Source organism: Gymnodraco acuticeps, unplaced genomic scaffold, assembly GCF_902827175.1.
Source record: "Gymnodraco acuticeps unplaced genomic scaffold, fGymAcu1.1, whole genome shotgun sequence".
Taxonomy (NCBI): domain Eukaryota; kingdom Metazoa; phylum Chordata; class Actinopteri; order Perciformes; family Bathydraconidae; genus Gymnodraco; species Gymnodraco acuticeps.
In genome coordinates this window covers 763,876-777,345 of record NW_022990722.1, presented here as the reverse complement: position 1 = coordinate 777,345, position 13,470 = coordinate 763,876, and the positions used below count along the sequence as shown (strand labels likewise).

Sequence of the window (13,470 nt, the reverse complement as noted above, 5' to 3'; positions counted from 1 at the left end):
AGTGGAAGAAAGTAATTTCAATAAATGGGCTCAACTTCTAGCAACAAAACATGATGATCCTTGGCTGAGAGAGTGGATTTGATTGAAACACATCAGAGTTGTATGAAAACATGTTTAAAGTAATAGGACTAAAGACGGAAGAAAAGAGCAGTAAGGCCAGAATAATCATAATTCACTGAATGTAGAAAACATGACCCATAAGTGCATCATTCATAAAGTAAATGGGAATCTAAAAGTAAACGCTTGCATTGTGTACATGCAGTGATAGATATGAGTAACACATAGAATCCCAGCCAATTTCCTTGTGCATTGCATGTAAATGTTGTGATTTAAAGCAGAGGAAGTCATGGTTTTATTCCTTTTTTTAATGTACAGCATTGGTATAAGCTTCTCCTATTAGGACATATCGCATATATCACAACTGTGTTTTACAACACTGTATTACAGCAGCTTCCACTTAGGGCATATTTGCCTTTAAATTGTTTATATCCTGCAGTATAAATGATAAATACAGAGGTTTAGTTTAACCAGATCTGTATGTTATCTCTTACTTATCTTAAAAGGACCTGGATTCTTTCAGCAAATGGGTTGATTTATAATGATAAACAAAATGTACTAGTCTATTTAAGGGATGGGAGGAAATAATGTTTTTGTCTCTGCTTGTCTGTTGCCATGTGATACATATTGATTATGTGATCTGGGCTTTCTGGGGTGTGACAAGTTGGCTTATGACTCAAAATAATCAATCAATAAAGGCTGATGGGTAATTACAGGCTGAACCATCAATACATCTGGAGACACACATCAATAGCCCCAAAGCCTCCATCAGAGATGACAGTAACAAGATATATCTAGGTTTATGTGTCCATTTTGGTGACTCCTTTGACTCTGTGCGACATTTTGTATCAAAGTTGATGGTTTCACTGAAATTTGATTTCTCTGTTTTTCTCTCTCATAGGGTATTGAGATAACATCCACCAGCTCCAGTAACCACTTCGTGACCGGGACTGCTGCAGAGGTCAGACTCTCATTTACTTTCTCTGTAGACTCAGCCCACAAATCCACATGAAGGGTTAACCATCTCTGTGCTCTTAACCAATCCACTGCTACTCCTAAACTCCAGATCAAAAGGTTATCTTCAACTATGATTTGTGTCTTTGCAAGAGCCATGTGGCTTGAGGTTACGACCAAACAGTTTCACATTATTTTATTCCTGAACCGGTTCTGTCTTGTTTAAAAAGTGCTCCGACTTGTCCGATCCTGAAGGAGATAACACTTGTAATACTCGCTCACTCCTAAAGGAGAGTGAAGATCTGCTTTTGCACTTTTTCTGATTCTCTGATCTAGACGAAACTGGAAGTATATGTTCAGTTGTGAGAGTGTAAAGAAGTTAAATTATCAGTTTTCCCATTTCTGGCTACACATCAACTCTTTTCTATGTTTGTGACAATAACATGTCATTTATTGGGTTTAGTAGTCATGTTTTTTCTGCTCTGACTTCTGCTATGCATACTCAAAGTATAAACTATTTTAATTTGGAAGCATGAGCTCTGGACTAAGCAGAAATCTTGGAAATCCCCTTGCAAGTACTTTTGTGTGACCCATTATTTTTAGCTGTTGGCTTATCTTTCTTTGCATCACTGCTTTGAAATGAAAAGCAATCTGAGCCCTCGTGCTGCTGGCATTTATAAATATCAACTTGAGGCTGCTTGTTATTAATGCTGCGGACTGCGTGTAAACACAAAACATCTTTCAGTATATGAGAGTTGCATGTGTATTGTGGCACTATTTTACTCTTATTAAAGTTAAAGATGGAGATAAACTGCAATAGAACACATTTTTCCCCTTATTTTAATTTGTTTATATGCCATTTGATTCAAGTAGACGATGAGACAAGTGACCTCTGAATATTTGTATAGTCACATTTATAGTAGCTTATCGTTAAACTGAATACAACTAGGAAAAGAACATCTTCCCATAGAAGGAGCAGAGTTACACAACCTTCTAAGAGAGCTGAAGATCTGTTAGATAAAGAAAGCTTGTGTAATAAGCTCTGGAGCGATACAAAGATGGAGCAGTGTTTGTTTGGCAGAATAAGGAGGGCTTGTAAAAAGAGTGCGAGGGCAGTTCTCCTTTGAGACAGTGAGACGGAGATGTTATTTTTCCATGATGTCAACAGCAGAGTACCCTCGACTCCTAGCTACTGAACTTGCATCAGAACAGCGGACTGCTAAGGAGGGACGTGACCACTGGCCACACACACACACACACACACACACACACACACACACACACACACACACACACACACACACACACACACACACACACACACACACACACACACACACACACACACACACACACACACACACACACACACACACACACACACACACACACACACACACACACACAGTACAGCCTCAGTGCATTACCTCTGTGCTGCCTCCCACAGAGAAACACCGAACAATTATACAATCAACCGGGGTCCTGTTACTGTAAGGTTTCCACTGAGCCAGTTCAGTGGATCACCTTAGGATTCATGTCTTATTTCTCATTAGCGTGGGTGATATAAGTTTATAGACTTTAAAGTACCATGGAAGCTATTCCTTTTATTACTTGCAGTTGTATTAAATAACTGTAAGCTATATTTTAAACAGAATATTATGCTTTTTCTTGATTTGTCAGGTTTCTCCTTACAATTAACCAAGCACAGACATTTACAAAAGGATACATAGGCAAGGGCAAGGCAAGGCAAGTTTATTTATATAGCACTTTCCAACACAAGGCAATTCAAAGTGCTTTACAAAAAACGAAAGACATTAAGAAAATGGCATTTAAAATCAGTCATTAAAAAGAAAAGCTAATAAAATAAACATTAAAAGAAAAAATACATGGATAAAAGTTACAGTGCAGTCTAAGATATGAATAGTTCAATTAAAAGCAGCGACAAAAAGAAAAGTCTTCAGCCTGGATTTAAAAGTAGTAAGAGTTGCAGCGGACCTGCAGGTTTCTGGGAGTTTGTTCCAGATATTTGGAGCATAATAACTGAACGCTGCTTTACCATGTTTAGTTCTGACTCTGGGGACAGAAAGCTGACCAGTCCCTGAAGACCTGAGAGATCTGGATGGTTCATAATTTAGCAGGAGGTCAGAAATGTATTTTGGGCCTAAACCATTCAGTGCAGCAGTATTTTGAAATCTATTCTTTGACACACAGGAAGCCAGTGTAAAGACTTCAGAACTGGAGTGATGTGATCCACTTTCTTAGTGTTAGTGAGGACTCGAGCAGCAGCGTTCTGAATTAGCTGCAGCTTCCTAATAGATTTTTTAGTGAGACCTGTGAAGACACCATTGCAGTAGTCGAGTCTACTGAAGATAAAAGCATGGACAAGTTTTTCCAAATCCTGCTTTGACATTAGTCTTTTAATCCTAGATATATTCTTTAGGTGATAGTAGGCTGATTTAGTAACAGTTTTAATGTGACTGTTGAAACTCAGGTCAGAGTCCATGACTACACCTAGATTTCTGGCTTTATCTGTTGTTTTGAACATTGCACACTGAAGCTCAGCGCTAACTTTTATACGTTCTGCCTTGGCTCCAAAAACCATTACCTCAGTTTTATCTTTGTTTAATTGGAGAAAGTTCTGACACATCCAGTCATTGATTTGTTCAATGCACTTACTCAGTGTTTGAATTGGAGCATAGTCTCCTGGTGAAATTGTTACGTAAATTTGTGTGTCATCTGCATAGCTATGGTAACTTATTTTGTTGTTCGTCATTATCTAAGCCAGTGGTAGCATGTAGATGTTAAAGAGAAGAGGCCCCAAGATGGAGCCTTGAGGAACCCCACATGTCATATTTGTCAACTCAGATGTGTATTTACCTATAGAAACAAAGTTGTTTCTGTCCTTTAAGTAGGATTCAAACCAATTCAGAACTGTTTCCGAAAGTCCCACCCAGTTCTCCAGTCGGTCTAGTAATATGCTGTGGTCAACAGTGTCAAACGCAGCACTGAGATCTAATAATACTAACACTGAAGTTCTGCCACTGTCTGTGTTTAAGTGGATGTCATTAAAGACCTTTACAAGAGCAGTCTCAGTGCTGTGGTTTGGACGAAAGCCTGATTGGAACACATCAAAACAGTTATTTAAATGCAAGAAATTACTCAACTGTTGAAAAACAACTTTTTCAATGATTTTACCTAGAAATGGGAGGTTTGATATGGGCCTGTAATTGTTCATTACTGAAGCATCTAGATTATTCTTTTTTAAGAGCGGTTTAATGACTGCAGTTTTCAGGGCCTGTGGAAAAATACTTGAGTGAAGAGATTTGTTTACTATATGAAGTAGATCTGAGGCCATGCAAGGCAAAACATCTTTGAAAAATCCTGTTGGAATAATATCAAGGCAGCAGGAGGAGGATTTCAGAAGTTGAATAATGTCCTCTAGGTTTTTATCATTAATCTGATGGAATTGTGTCATGATGTCTGAATTGATGTTAAGTGGAGATGGGGACAACACATTTGCTGTTCCTGATGCAGAGGCACTGACTGCTTGTCTGATTTTCTGAATTTTGTCAGTGAAGAAGGAGGCAAAATCATTGCACGCCCTGGTGGATAGAAATTCAGAGGCTACTGACACTGGGGGGTTAGTTAGTCTGTCGACGGTAGCAAACAAGGCACGTGCGTTGTTTTTGTTTTTGGTAATGATGTCAGAGAAGAACGATTGTCGTGCGTTTTTCAATTCCAAATTATAAAGGCCAAGTCTCTCTTTATAGATTTCAAAGTGAACCTGGAGATTTGTTTTTCGCCACCTGCGTTCAGCTTTTCGACATTCTCTTTTTTCTGTTTTCACGGTCATGGCCTTTCTCCATGGAGATATTTTCTTGCCAGACACTTCCTTTACCTTAGTTGGAGCAATGGCATCTATAACATTTTTAATTTTTGAATTAAAATGATCTACTAGCTCATTTACTGAGATGTTGGCAGGGGCAAGTGTGGAAGAGAAATTCTGAGTAAACATTTCCCTAGTATTTTCAGTTAAATATCGCTTTGTGGTTACCTCTTTTTGAACATTTTTGTGAACAGAAATAGAGCTCTCAAAGAAAACACAGGAATGGTCAGAGAGTGCAACATCAGTCACCACAACCTTAGAGATATTCAGACCCTTTGAGATAATTAAGTCCAGAGTGTGCCCCTTATTGTGCGTGGGCTCCGTCACATGCTGAGTCAGTCCATAGCTATCAAGAACACAAAACAGTTCTTTAGCCCCTCTGTCCTGGGGGTTGTCAACATGGATGTTAAAATCACCAACAATGACTAGACGGTCAAAGTCAATACACACTATAGACAGCAGTTCAGTAAAGTCATCAAAAAAGCTTGCACAGTATTTGGGTGGTCTATAGATATTTAGGAACAGAGCTCGAGAGGAGCATTTCAGCTGAAGGGCCACATATTCAAAAGAATCAAAGTTTCCATACGATGTCTTCCTGCATTGAAGGGAATCATTGAACAGAATAGCAACTCCACCCCCTTTCTTATGCATTCTTTCCTGACTCATAAAACTAAAGTTGGGAGGGGTTGATTCGATAAGAACAGCTGCACTGTTATTTTGTTCAATCCAAGTTTCTGTTAAAAACATAAAATCGAGATTGTGCTCAGTGATTAAATCATTGATTAAAAATGTTTTTCCTGCCAAAGACCTGACATTTAATAAAGCTAGTTTAAGTTTGTTAAACACACTATCAGTAATGTTTTTTGTAACAAGCTGTGGCTGACATGGAATCACTGCTAAATTAGATACACTCACACAAACGTTTGAGCGCTTCCTGTTTCTATGATTCACCGCTCTTAATCTATTACCTATCAACACAGATATCGGCAAAGCTACTGGCAGGCATACAATGATAACGTTTTTTATTTAAGGGTCCTGCATTGTAACTTGCTTTACTGTAACATTTTGTAATTTATGATAAACTACCATGTCATAAGAACAACTATGACATTTATTTTTCATTTTTGGAAATGTCAGCATACACAAATTTGTCCATGATGTATGAAAACAAATACATACATCAAAATGATATAGTGTTAGAAGAGTTGATAAACATGCCCTCATACAGTAGTTACAAAAAGAGTGTTCGACATCCAATAATGTCACAGCAATGCACAGTACAGCACTTCACTTAATCTGTATGTCCTCACTCATTGCAAGTCACTGTGGATATTAGCACAAGTTGTTGTTAAATAAACAAATTCAGCTGGATTTTTGTTATTTTGATTTCTTATTTCTGTTGATTTCCCTTCTATTGCAGTCTTCAGATGATGCCTATTTGAAGATTTTGGCCGGAGATGAGGTGATTCAAGTCAACGACCAGATAGTGGTGAGTTCAACAATACATACAGTATTCATACAGAAGGCTGTAAATACATTATGTTTCACTGCTCCATTGAGTTGCATATCCTCTCAGTCTTATGTCTAAGCTACAAAGTAAATGAGACATCCCTGTAATAATAGATGTTCCTGCTAAAAGATCCCGTGTCTCATTCAATAACCTTCAAAGTGTAATAATGCTCCGTCAGGTGGGCTGGAGCAGAGCTAACCTTGTGAAGAAGCTGCAGGAGAATCCCAGCGGAGTGACTCTGGTCCTGAAGAAGATTCCCGGGTCAGTGCGACGCAGAAACCCAATCCGGCTCTCCTCCAGACAGGTCAGGTATCATTAGCAAATGAAAAGTGTGAATGTGCTGTATTTATTATATAGGAAACTGTAATCCGCCGCAGTACAGTCCAGGAAATAAAAAATGGATGTGTTGCTAGTACCCAGAGGATGACTATCATCATGTTAGAAGTGTATTTTCCGAAACAAATGGATAGATTTTCATCATCATTGCTTTAGAAATTCATGGTCCAAATAGTAAGATTTGTACACAAGTAATATCAAATAATTCACAATCTCAAGTGCAGATTGAATAACTTGCAAAAGCTGTAGAAAATTAAAATGTAATTGATGTAATCATTCTCTAAAACAAGAGAAGACATAACGTAATACATTAACAGAATATCTTTATAATTAATTAACAGTTTAAGTTATAACATCATTGTGCTAGTAAAGTATCTTCACTTCAAACGCCATTTTGACACAACACGAGGGAAACTGTGCATAAAATCACTGTATACCAGGATGAACAATTACTCACCCCACACATTTCTCAAGCATGATATTCTTCTTGTTACTCACACTTTGCCTCATGAGCTTGTGGGCCTGAAAACTTCATTTTGAAATTGTGCAATCAAGTTTGTGAAACCATTAGAAGGAGCCCCATGACAACAGTGTTATGTTTCACACGTACAATTGACATATTCTGCCACTTAGTCTCCGTTTAGGATGATTACACCCAGGTTCAAACGTCCTATCATCCTTCAGAAATGGTCCTATTCACACATTTTGTGTCCGGGGAACCCGAAGCTCATCACGACAATCCCCTCGTCGATTTCCGTTCAACACTCACTCACTATGGCGACTGTCAATCAATCAATCAATCTTTATTTATATAGCCCAATATAACAAATGTTATATTTGTCTCAGTGGACTTCACAGTTTGTACAGAATATCAGTATGACAATACGACACCTTCTGTCCTTAGACCCTCACATCGTACAAGGAAAAACTTCCAGAGAAAACCCCACAGTTTAAAAGGGAAATGGGAGAAACCTCAGGGAGAGCAACAGAGGAGGGATCCCTCTCCCAGGACGGACAGACGTGCAATAGATGCCATGTGTAAATCGAAGAGATAATACATTTTACAGCGTAGGTAGACTAAATGTTTGGAAAGACCAAATGTTTGGAAATGCATGTGTCTATAATAAGAAGATGAATCCACAAGGATGTCAACAGTCCTGTGGGAGCCATCAGGGAAGTAGTATGATGAGAGTCAGGCAGGACCACAGTGATAGGTTCAGCCACGACTCGAAGTCCAGGACTCAAATCCAGGACTCAGGATAGAGGATCCAGGACACAGGATCCAGGACTCAGCACTAAGGATCCAGGACTCATGATCCAGTACTCCGGATCCAGGACTCAGGATGCAGGATCCAGAACACAGGATCAGCCACGACTCAGGATCCCGGCGTAGATAGACACCAAAATGAAATTTGGGGGAAGCTGGGTTATTCGGAACATGAGAGTACACAGGTACAGACAGAGAGAAGGAGTCAGGTGTCCCCCGACAGTCTAAGCCTATAGCAGCAAAACTAACGTGTCTACATACATGCACTCCCTTAGGATAGGTTGAGGGAAAGGGGTAGCAAGTAAGAAGTAAGGAACACAACGTGTCAGCGTACATGGACTCCCTTAGGATAGGTTGAAGGAAAGGAGTAGCAAGCAACCCTTTTCCGAACTCTGGTTAGTACGCGTGCTGCAGCATTTTGAATTAGCTGAATCAACTTACCTGACTTTTTGGTACACCCTGATAATAAAGAGTTACAATAATCCAGCCTTGAAGTAACAAATGCATGGACTAGTTTCTCTGCATCGTTTTGAGGCAAGATATGCCTAACTTTTGCAATGTTACGTAGATGGAAGTAGGCGGTCCTTTAGATTGATTTTATGTGGGCGTTAAAGGATAAATCCTGATCAAATATAACACCAAGGTTCCTTACAGTCTCACTGGAGGCCAAATTAATGCCATCCATAGTTAGTATATCTTTAGATAATTTGTTTCGTAGATTCTTTGGGCCGAGTACAATAACTTCAGTTTTGGCCGTGTTTAACGTAAACAAATGTAAGGTCATCCACACTGAACTACATATTGAATCTGAGATGTGCACAGTGTGCATTTCACACCCCCTTGTGACTATTACCATGTCAATCTCAGATCTAGCTGCAGCCTTAGGGTGAGAAAACGCACATAGGGAGATGTGATTCAGCTCCTTATTGCCCTTGCTAGATGCCCTGCTTTAAGCAAAAGTTTCACAGACTGTATGTGTATGTGTTTGTGTGTGTGTGTGTTTGTGTCTGTGTGTTTTCTCATCTCCCAAACCACAGAGTGAGTGGATGGAGACCTGAGGAGAAAGCTGCTATTACAATCCACATGACATCCGCCTCCTTACCCTCCACTAACTCCTGAATAAACACAGTTTAGAGAGCCCACTCATAGATTTGTATGTATGCTCATTTCTTTCCAGAAGGAGGAAGAGGAGAAGGAAGAGAGGTCAGAAGGGGAAGAGGAAGAGGACGAGGACGAGGAGAACCCGAGGCACTCCATCTTTGAGAGGGTTGCAGCCTCCGTCAGGTCCCTGTCTTTTAGGTGAGAGCTACATTAGCTGTCACTCTATTTGTTCTTTTTATATCTCTTGTTGCCTACATGGACCAAAGTGGATTTCAATAGCTTTTTAAAGGAGGCCTAGCTGCCTAAATAACTACCAAACTGGAGAACAAGTGGAAGCTAAATAAATTGCAGAGAATCCATTCAAGGCTTCCTTTAAAGTTGCCAAGAATAATTGAACAAGGCACTTACACAGACTTTCCACAATCAAACCTTGACAACACTAACAAAGAGGCCTGGAATTAATGATATGGGTTGATAAAGTATACAGCTCCACTGTAATTGAATGGCACTCAGAGAGGGGCGTGTCAGATCTTAAACACAGAATAAAGTAAATGGACATAAGACCATACATGAACAAAATATGCCAAATGAAAAGTGGATGAAATGATTGCTTTGACGCTTTCTTTCCTGCTGTACCTAGAGTCTCTCATCCAAAATACATTCTTCTTTAGTTTCCCTATAATCCATAAAATCGAGTCTGTTTCTAGATGTAATAACCGTAAATCTCAGAGCTGATTGGACTCTAGTTTGGTTCACTAAACTACCAAGGATTTACCCAATAGAGCTGAACCTCCCTCAAGCCCTTTTGACCTCATTCATCTGCCAGGACCTGGTACGTTTTTCAATGAGGTCACACTGCAAACGCTATAAATTCCACCATCAAACACACCCTCAACCCACGGCTGACTGGAAATGAGAGAACAGGGAAAGATAAACTGATAGACGAATAGATGAGGGACTTTTGGAGAGATAAAGGAATAAAGAAGCAGGCTAAAAAAAAGGGAGGATAGAGAGTGATGGAGAGGCAAAAGGAGACAGTGTGAGCTGATGGAGAGCAGGCGTACTCAGACAAATGGAGGGAGTAGGCGGGGATGTTGCATTAAGGTTATATATCATCCTGTCACATCCTGATACACTTTAACTCCAGTCTAGGGAAAGAAAAACAACTTTAGACTACTGACATAAAGCACAGAGCCATATTTCACCTTTATAAAAGGCAACACAGGCACATCTCTGACAAAGCTTTTAAGAGGCACCTTAATGCACTGTAATGTCTGTGAGTGGTTTTCCATGTGTTTTCCATTGCAGGAAAGCCATTCATGGGCCAGAGGTCCTTCAGCAGCCTGCGGGACAGGAGGAATCAGAGCTGTCCTCTGACAGTCAGCTGGATGGGACTCTGAATCTCCCTTCATATCAAAGCCACCAGGGAGGGCTGTCACCACAGTCCGCCTCAGGTAAGAAACATAGGAGAGCGTACAGGATATGAAATGGAACATAAACAGAGTGTTTTTTTAGAGACTGGTGTTCTTTGGTAAAGAGATATGAAAGAATCTACTGCTTAAGCCTTCTCAATATATGAAAGAACGCTAAATAATGTAAAGAAGGACAACCAAAACACACCGTCTGCAGGTCACGATGATAAAGCCTTCATACTTTTGCTATAAAAACGCCATTTGGAAAATACTTTTCGCTCTGAGATCTCAGTGTAAGCAGTGTAGACGCCGGCGGTTGATACAAGTATGATTTTCTTAGTTTTGTAGCCTCGGATTGTAGGTGCTTTTCAATATTTTAATAAACTGAACTGAATTTGCATTTACGGTGACATTAAAAGGATTTCAAACTGTGACCTAAAAGGGGTTGGATGTCAACAAAACACAAAAATCTCTCCTAATGGAAAAGCAGTCGGAGTAATACTGAGTGGGATGTCTTACCTTCCGTTTGTACAGTGCACACCAATAACATTTGTCGCCTAGATACAAGGAAGTCAGTTGTACTAAATACTTCTTAATGTGGATCGCTGACTGATGTCACATATTTATGTTAGTATGATGGTGTGTTAAATAGTTTTTCTGTCACTTGACTGTAAACACAAATAGTAGAATTGACTCTGTGTGTTCCTCAGGGGATTTTGAGAGTTTAAGGCTCTCCCCAAGACCAAGACGAGACCGGTCTCTGTCACCCAGAAGTCCTTCTCCCCTTGTGTTATTCAGAAGTTCTTCACCTCTGGCAGTCGACCAGGAAACAGCCAGCATCAGTTCCTGCCCTGAAATGGTGGGACACACGGTAAGAGAGAAAAGAAGAATACATTCAAACCTATTCTGCTAGACATTTTAAACATGTTGAGACCCATTATGGATGTTCTTTAACCTACCTTTGAATTAAACACCGAATATACTCTGCTTTCTTTCAGGGCCATAAGGACACAAACAAGACTTCAACAAAAGGTGAAAGTTGAATCTGTTATACTATATGAATTTAAGTTTAAATCAATACCAAAACTAGGTTGCACTGAATTGAAGACAGCAGAGGGTTCACAGCAATTCAATGTCAAAGCAAAGGCAAGCATAGTCCTTTAAGAGCAGCATATGAAAACATATATTTTTTAAAGATTCTAGAAAATGTTAACTCGGGATTAAAGGATCTATCCGCAGGACTTAACATGGACACAATGGACATGGTTCTACTAAAATAAGCCATGCTGATAAGAAAAAGAAAGAGGAATATCAACAAGTTGGAGTGCTATTTTTAGAATGAACATAGTTATTGAAAAAAAGGATAACATGAAGGGTATCATGACACACTGTTCCTTTGTTGCATACTTCTGGTGCTCTCTGTAATGCAAGAGACCTTTTTATAGTTTGTAAAAAAGAAAGGAAAATAAATCTTCCTGCTTTTTCTCTTATCCCTACTCTTTTGGCCTCCTCAGGATTGACGACGGCTATGAGTCGGCGCCGTGTGTCCTGCCGCGAGCTGGGCCGTCCCGACTGCGACGGCTGGCTGTGGAAGAAGAGACGAGAGGGCAGCGTCTTCATCGCCCAGAAGTGGCAGCGCTTCTGGTTCATCCTCAAGGGGCCGTGTCTTTATTGGTACAACACCCAACAGGTGGGAGTAAAACCATGACAATAGTTAATCTAACCGGAACCAATTCAAACAAGTTGTACCGTTGAAACAAAGAGCATCCAAGATCATTTCAATATTGTTTTTGGTATTGTGTTGTATAATGATTCAATCAACAGTATAGATTTTATTAATAATATATTAGTTTTATTTTCTTTAGCCAATCTTACATATAACTTTACGAGTTGTGTGTTTGTATGTGTTTTCTGCAGGATGAGAAGGCAGAGGGTCTTGTCAATATAGCCAGCTACAGCATAGAGAGCGCTGGAGAGCACAAGAGAAAATAGTAAGTATGAACGTAATAAAAGATCCTTTTGACAGCCATAAATAGGTCAAGTTTTTTACTTTGTTGATATTATGAAGGATATGGTGCAGTAATCAAAAAGTATTTAAATCTTTTTAGCACCACTGGGTAGGTAGGAAACAAAAAAGTAATTGTTTCTGTGCACAATAGATGTTCTGTTCAGGCTTTATCGATTTACGTAATGCAGTTAACCGTATAGATGCTTTTTTCTTTCTATTTTCAAAATGAACCTTTACATAAAAGTGCCTGTTTTATCTGAATCTGTATTCATGGAGATAATTTGATTATGTGTCTGTGTTTTTTTTCTCTGTGAGCTTCATGTCTCTGCCTCCCTCACTCTCTGCCTCTCTGTTCTCTCTTCCCATTAGCGTGTTTAAAATGTGCCACCAGAGGTTTCACAACTTCTTCTTTGCTGCTGAAAATGTCACGGACATGAGCAAGTAAGTTGGATTAATGTTAAACAAAAGCGTTGTCTATTATTCTCTTTTTTTTGTCTTTAACCTAAACAAATCAAATCAAATCAAGTTTTATTTATATAGCACATTTATAAACGATTTTTGGTCGAGCCAAAGTGCTGTACATATAATAAAAATAGCCTACAGTAGAGACACTTTACAGCAAATACAACAGCACAGATTGTTCAGAATATCAGTATGAGAAAAACGACACCCTCTATCCTTAGAGAACAGATGAACAGAGAGGCAGTATGTAACCTCCATTAGTAGATCTCTTAAATGCCCTGCTCTAATTGCATCTTTATAATGTTTGACTAACTCCCAAAATGGTCTTAATTAATGGTGTTGTGAGGAAGGTAAAGGTGTTAAATCAGTCTCTAGGTGCTGGTCTGCACTGCCCCCTACAGTTTGTTTTGAGCCCGAAGCATTACTGAAACATAAATTGTATTTGCTTTGTCTGTTTTGATAAAGCGTGTCTTCTCC

The 13,470-nt window shown here is 39.4% G+C and overlaps 1 protein-coding gene across 2 annotated transcripts in view; it reads left to right on the top strand.

Moving 5' to 3' along the window:
• Window positions 1–13,470, top strand: part of cnksr1 (connector enhancer of kinase suppressor of Ras 1) — a 37,792-nt gene that overhangs the window by 20,862 nt on the left and 3,460 nt on the right. For both annotated transcript variants that reach the window (XM_034231751.1, XM_034231752.1), the window contains exons 7-16: window positions 959–1,018; window positions 6,318–6,386; window positions 6,586–6,711; window positions 9,188–9,309; window positions 10,420–10,565; window positions 11,234–11,394; window positions 11,522–11,555; window positions 12,038–12,213; window positions 12,441–12,514; window positions 12,901–12,972. In XM_034231751.1, coding sequence (XP_034087642.1) covers window positions 959–1,018; window positions 6,318–6,386; window positions 6,586–6,711; window positions 9,188–9,309; window positions 10,420–10,565; window positions 11,234–11,394; window positions 11,522–11,555; window positions 12,038–12,213; window positions 12,441–12,514; window positions 12,901–12,972 — 1,040 coding nt within the window. The remainder of the gene's footprint in view (window positions 1–958; window positions 1,019–6,317; window positions 6,387–6,585; window positions 6,712–9,187; window positions 9,310–10,419; window positions 10,566–11,233; window positions 11,395–11,521; window positions 11,556–12,037; window positions 12,214–12,440; window positions 12,515–12,900; window positions 12,973–13,470) is intronic.